Raw genomic sequence first — 6831 nt, 5'->3', positions numbered from 1 at the left:
GAAAATCTCTCTCTATTTTCAATTTTTTTCTTTTGTTAATTTAATGTCATATATACTCGTTCTTTGCAGTTTAATCAATGATATCAATTTTTTAATCAATTTTTCAATGTTATCCATGATTATTTTACATGCTCGTAAACTAGCTACTTTTCTGTGCCATAATCTCTGTCTCTGTTCATCCTTTACTGGTTGCTCAAGCAAGAGGAGAAAAAGGGACTTGCTATTTTTGCTATCACACGGTTCTGTGTCTTGCGGTCCAATTGACGGGCTTTTGTAGAGGTAGGAGGTGGAAAGGAAGGATGTTTTCAAGGGAGAGTTCGGTTTGGAGCAGGGTAGAATTTAGTAAGATCTTTGCAACATGGTCCAGCACTGGTTGTGTTGGTGTCACGAACATGGTGTCGGTGGAAATGAAGAGTGATTTGGTGTAGGAGATGTTTTGGGCTTGGTTATAACCCTATGACTATGACTGGGACTCCACTTTTTAGGTAAGTACCTTAAGAGGCACGGAAACATCGAGGATGCCAATGGATGATGGCGATGAGAGAGGGGAAAGGGCACTAAGAACAGTGGCGGTGAAGGAAAGTCCTAACTGGGGCAGATGCACCATGATGGAACTAGTGAGGAATGACAATGACTTCTGAGGACCCATCGTACATGAGCGCGCCCGTGTGGTCATGAAGTTGCAAATGAATGGACCATATAAGCAATCTGTGAATCATAAAGTTGCAGGTGAAAAGACTATCTAGCTTGGACTGGTTAGGCAGCATTTTAATCTAAACTTGCTGTTATTAACCTTTTCAAGACACAAGGAGCAGTGACTTTTTTGTGCTCACCATCTCACTTTATCAGAAAATGTTCAGTATTACAACAAAATTATCACCATCATAAACCATTACAACAAATTTCAAGCTTGATCAATTTAGATCAAGCACCGACACCTTTGAGGTGAAGAAGAAAGAACTGTCCCAACAAGTTGGGGACTGCATTTATGACTACTAAAGGGGGAGGAGGAGGGCACACCACAAACAACCTCTCATCCAATACCCATCTGTAAGAAACCCAAAAAAGAACACAAACCTAATTGAACAAGAAAGGTAAACACCAAAAGGATATACAAAAAAGAATTGCAGAGACGAACAATGATGTTGGTTAGTCTAAGCTTGATGAGCGGCTCCACCTGCCTTGCAAGTAATCCTCCAATGATATGCTCTGCTCCAAGCTGCTCGAGGAGAGTGAATCATTCTCAACATCCAGCAATGCAAGGTTAAGATGGGATTGGAGATTAGAACGTGGACATGCTTCATCATCCAACACGTCAGATTCTTCCACCGCATTAACTTGCAGCCGTGCCCACCTGGTCACTTCCGCATCTCCTTGGAGGAGCTTAACAACCTTTTATGATCGAAAAGGGAAATGAAATTATTTTTTATGACTAAGATACCAGGAAAATCAAAAGGTAAACCATCCACATTTTACTCGTATGCATTGGAGCTAATGCACTAAGATACCAGGAAAATCAAAAGGTAAAACATCCACATTTTACTCGTATGCGTTGGAGCTAATGCTGTAGTAGAGGTAGTGCTTGGTGAGAGATATGCAGGCATATGTAGTCGGGGATTGCATTTCAGAGAGCAACTTTCCGTGCCAAGTGTGCAATTCCATTTTAATTTCAAATTATTTGGAAAGAGTTTCCAATTTTGAACCAAACATATAGAGCTAGCATTTTGCCAACCGCTGTAGTAGATAGCCTATTATGATAGCCAGAAAGAAGAGTGTATAAAGATGACTTACAAGGCTCATTTGAGGCCTAGCTCGTGGGGCACGTCTTACACAGAGAGTGGCGGCTAAAACCATCCTCTCCATCTGATCACGATCACAGCTATCACCCAAGATTGGGTCTAACAATTGGGAAACCTTTCCACCATTTAGGATTGGTTTTGCCTGGACAAGTAAATACATGTGATTTTCTGAGGCAAAATCGTGTAATAAATTCAGTGACGGGTAAAATTAACGAGTGACAGGGGACATACCCACATAACTAGGCTCTCCTGGCCTTTAGGAAGATCATTGCTTATTGGTTTTTTCCCTGAAAGAAGCTCGAGGAGTACAACACCAAATGCATAGACATCAATCTTGTTGTTTACTTTGCCATACATGAAGTATTCAGGAGCCAAGTAACTGCAGCAATTATCTTATTATTAGTAACCAACAAGTAGATTAAAAGTAACAGTATCCTTTTCCTTTTACCAAGTTCATTGCAGTTAATCTCGCAGAACAATCAAAATCATAATATTCACTCTTGGAAACGAAAGGAAAAGACAGAAATTTTATACTAACACCAATGGTGTGGCAATATAAATAACATACCCAAAAGTTCCAGCAACATCATTGCAGATTATATGAGATGAGGAGGTCGGTGCCCATTTAGCAAGTCCAAAATCAGAGAGCTGAGAATACCATGAAAGCTTCAGAACTTGGAAACTCAGAGAATAAACTATTGCAAGTAAAAATGAAGAGTCGGAAACGCATCACCTGTGGCTCAAAATCTTCAGATAATAGTATATTTGATGATTTAACATCTCTGTGGATCACAGGTTGAGCACTGCAGCTATGAAGATAGTCCAAGGCCTCTGCGATTCCTAAAGCCACCTTATATCTCTCGTTCCAACCAAATGCATGCGGGTCCTTCTTGTTACCTAAATAAATAAGCACAGTAAAACGAGCAGTTTAGAAAGTATTTCAACGCATTGACGATTATTTAATACTAGCGAGGATTTTTAATCAATTACCGTAAAGATTCTCTTCAAGACTTCCTCTTGACAAGAAATCGTAAACCAAGAGAAGATTTTTTTCCTCAAAACAGAACCCCAAGAGAGAAATGATGTTCTTGTGAGATAAGGTAGTGATAATCTCAATTTCCTGAACAAACTCCTTCAGTACATCTTCGGACGGCTTTAAGATTTTCACAGCAAGTTCCTTGCCGTCGGGAAGGCAGCCTTTATATACCTGACTGCTGCCCCCTTTCCCAATCAAATTTTCTGAAAAAAAAAAAAAAGATCGCACATAATGGCTAAAATGAAACCGAGGTCAGTTGCTTTGATTTACAATTTGTGCAAGGAAACAAACCAGCCAAGAAGTTGGACGTGGCTGAGAGAAGTTCTTGGCACTGAAACAATCTGCAAGTTGCTGAGTATTTCTCATGAAGACCCTCCAATTCTTTTGGCGGACTTCTTGAATTTTGGTGAGGAGTATGCGGAGCTGTCGCTGTCTCCATTCCAACTGCAACAATTGCACCACTTTCTCCATCTAAATTCAATTGCTCTTCACCCTTATCAGAAACATCCTGTTTGTGATCTGAATTGACAGTGGATAGTGAGAGTTGCCTGCTAGGTAACCTCATTGCCCATTGAACCACAGAGATCTGCCTCACTAAAGATCTATCTGATGTTTTTCGATTCGGTAAAACAGAACTACGGAGTAGTGGCCAACCAGGTTTCAATTCAGGCACTCGTCTAATTAACGTGGAAACAGAACTCTTGGGTTCCTCTACCCTTGGTACTGGAACTAGAGCTAAAGACTTGTCATCGCCATCACTGTCACCACAAGATGCTTCTGCAGATTGATTACAGGAATCATCAGCAGGTTTCATAACCGATCCACAAACTGAGCAATTCTCTTTCATGATACTTGCCAAACTATTGGAACGAGCTTTCATTAACACCTGCTCCAAAGTCAGGTCATTATCCTGATCGTTCTTAGAGGCCTCATTGGTACCGCCTTCACTCGATACTCTAGAATTTTTCTCAAATGAAATTGTCTTGTGAACAACACCAAGCAAACCACTCCGAACATGATCTTTAGTTCCTGCAACAATCACATAACTGGTTACTACTGTACCAAACAACCGAGGGAAAAAATATGTGAGAAAATCAAATTGGGATAAAGCTCTCATAAACCATGAAAAGTTACCGGTATTATTTGGAGTGCGCTCCCTTTGAAACACAACTTTCCCATTATTGAAAGCAAGAACAGAACAATCCTTTGGTAGTTTTTTAGCACAATACTTGGCCACAGATGTTGATGGCCAGATTGAAAGATGATTCCTGGTAGCTCCAACAATAACCTTTGTTGCTGTATAAGATTTTGCTTCCCTGACTAAAATTCTCCGAGTTGATGAACCTCTGCATATCTTGAGCTTGAGATCCACCTGCAACACACATCCCATCAAAACCCCGAAACTCGACAACGTAGATTTGATAATGAACGTTTACTCAGTTCAATTTTTTCCCACCAAACAGACGCTTGGAGTAGAAAACACACAGGTGCCACATGGAGAGTAAATGAAGAGCACAAATTCAACCTACATAACAAAACAAAAACCAACCTGTTTCAAGTTGCAGAAACCTTCATAAACAGCAAGAACATTGTCAAAAGCTTTCACAAGCGAGAGAAGCGAAGATTTCCCTTCACGATCCACGATTTCTATTTCACCAAATCACCAAAGTTAAACCACCCACCAAATAATTAAGCAGCTCAAAAAAACAACATCGTTCCAGTTCAAGTTCCACTAACCATTATTATCAAGGATATGAAGAGCAATAACAGTATCTCCAGGTTGAGCCACTTTGACCAAAGCCCAAGTCAACAACTCTCTACTCGCTGGGTCAAGCTTGACTCCTACTATCACCGTACTGTCACCGGAGCCTGCCATTCCCTCTCCTTCACGTAGCAGCATTTTCATGCTCTGGCTTTTTGAGATTTTAGTGATCAGGGAGATGTCGTTTAGGAGTTTCTATGTTGTCTTTTTGTTGCCTGGAATAGAGGAGGACCATCTCGTGCTCATATAGTAATACTTGACAGAGAGAGAGGGGGGGAGAGGGAGGGATAGGGGGGTCGTGTTTTTGGCTATAACCGTCAGTTTGGTTGTTTGCTTTTCAAGGCCGCGAAGCCAGACTAGAAAGGGAAAGGAAGGCAGGAAGGTCTTGTTAGGGTGCACCCGGGTGTATTTTGGTTAATATGGATGTGACATTGGCAGTGGTAGATTCTTTTTGATGGTCCTAGAAATGATAATTGATGTCTGGTTACGATAAATTTTTGGATTGACCGGTAAGTGGCTGTTTGTGTTTTTCGGGTGGATTGGGTCCCACTGTCACTTGCAAAAGGCATGGAACCTAAACCAGCTGAAAGAACTGAGAATCTAGTAATGAGGTTAGTGTTTATGTGGAAATAGGTACGGGGGTTGCTGTCCTTATTGGTGAGATAATGTTACTTGCAACCTGTATTTAAATAATTATTTTGCAGTTACATTATTGAGCTGTAAAAATATTCATGTGAATTACAGCACTGATTTTTTTTAGCCTATTAAAGTTATTGCAATTTTATTATGAGCATAATTAATATGCGAATGCTTTTGATTTTTATGGGTTTGTGAATATAAAATCACATTTCTTAAAAAAAATTTAGGAACAAAACTAGGATGATAATTAAATCACAAGAATATATAGGTTAAAAATTAAAACAGGGTAAATGTTTTATTTGCATCTAAAACTTTCATTTGATGGAAGAAATGAGTTCACTTGAAATATATTGATTGAAATGAATTTCAAATGGCATTGAGGCATTGAGATGTTTTGATATCTAAAATGGTTTGAAATGTTAAATTTAATAGGTTTAGGTAAAGGTTGGAAGAGGAACGAAATGCAATGGATTTTTTTTATTTTTATGATCGAAAAACATGTATTAAGAAAAAAAAGATGAAATACATTGTTGTACTGAGTGAAATTATACTAACAATCTAAGTCATATAATAATATAATATGTGAAAAGAATTGGGTCAAAAAATAACGTGCTGATATATAATAGTGTTATTGTGATAAGAGAATTGTCTATAATTTTGAGATATGGATGTTACTCGATGTGTATGGATAAGAATATAACATGATCTTAACCTAAATTATTTTAAAATGGTTAAAATAAATATATGGAGTTTGTTTTTAAGGTTATTAGTGCCACATGTTTTTGTTCTTATTTTTTTGTATTCTGGGCACTCAAATTTGTTTGGCTTTTCAATTTTTTCCTTTTAAATTGATTTAAATTGAGATCTAACTTTATGGTTTTCTTTAATTGGCTTTGAGAAAGGTTCTTGTTATTTTGAAAGAGAAAAATGATGCCTAGGTGATGCTAGATTTGACAAAATTAATTTAAAACAATTAGAGAAATGGGGATCGAAATTGAATCATTAATAAATATTCAGCCCCTTTATCTTGAAAGAATTAGGAACTCAATCACATGGTCGTGGAAAAGATCAACCTACTTTTCTTCTTTGGCCATTTTTTTTTAATTTAATTTTTTTACATTGATTTTTTTTTTAATTAAGCTTAATGGTGGTTTTAGTTACCTTAATATAGGGATTCTGCAATGTCGAGAAAATTTTTTGAAATACTATTCGTAATTGATTTTGCAAAATAAATTTCAATGTTCTTAATTTTAAATCATTAAGACTTGAGAGATCAAATGTGAAACTTAAAACAACTACAGGGACTAGATCTAATAAATAATGACAAAATAGTTGGTCCATGCAATATACATATTAGCAAGTGAAAGAGGTTTTGGCCTAGCGGTGAAAGGGGCTTGTTCCCTTCCTCCGTACCTGGGTTCGAATCTTACCATGCATGTCTGTCAACCCCACGGTGCCTTACCTGCTCACTGGGCTTGCAGGATGTTCAGTGGGCCATGTGGATTAATCGTGGTGCGTGTAAGCTGACCCGGACACCCCACGTAAATAAAAAAAAAAAAAGATATTATCACATTTAAATGATGTGTGTGGTGTCA

General features: G+C 38.2%; 1 protein-coding gene across 1 annotated transcript; it reads right to left on the bottom strand.

Moving 5' to 3' along the window:
- Window positions 1-766: 766 nt before the first annotated feature.
- Window positions 767-4932, bottom strand: LOC105119632 (probable receptor-like serine/threonine-protein kinase At5g57670). The gene is made up of 10 exons (XM_011017798.1): window positions 4573-4932; window positions 4385-4482; window positions 3970-4207; window positions 3127-3864; window positions 2790-3038; window positions 2533-2696; window positions 2368-2447; window positions 2031-2178; window positions 1792-1941; window positions 767-1392 (listed from the first exon to the last, which is right to left on the bottom strand). Exons 1-10 carry the CDS (start codon window positions 4739-4741, stop codon window positions 1150-1152), a joined length of 2277 nt encoding a protein of 758 aa, XP_011016100.1. The 5' UTR covers window positions 4742-4932; the 3' UTR covers window positions 767-1149.
- Window positions 4933-6831: the final 1899 nt, after the last annotated feature.

This window comes from Populus euphratica, unplaced genomic scaffold (assembly GCF_000495115.2).
Source record: "Populus euphratica unplaced genomic scaffold, PopEup_1.0 scaffold3255.1, whole genome shotgun sequence".
Lineage (NCBI taxonomy): Eukaryota > Viridiplantae > Streptophyta > Magnoliopsida > Malpighiales > Salicaceae > Populus > Populus euphratica.
Note: the sequence above shows the minus strand (reverse complement) of the source record. Positions and strands in the feature narration are given on the sequence as shown.

Excerpts from the sequence above, each read along its gene's own strand:
- LOC105119632 (XM_011017798.1), bottom strand. The coding sequence starts at position 4,741 with ATGAAAATGCTGCTACGTGAAGGAGAGGGAATGGCAGGCTCCGGTGAC. Across the intron at positions 4,208-4,384 it reads GTTTCTGCAACTTGAAACAG|GTGGATCTCAAGCTCAAGAT; the intron begins GTTGGTTTTTGT and ends TGTGTGTTGCAG. Across the intron at positions 1,942-2,030 it reads AGGAGAGCCTAGTTATGTGG|GCAAAACCAATCCTAAATGG; the intron begins GTATGTCCCCTG and ends TTACTTGTCCAG.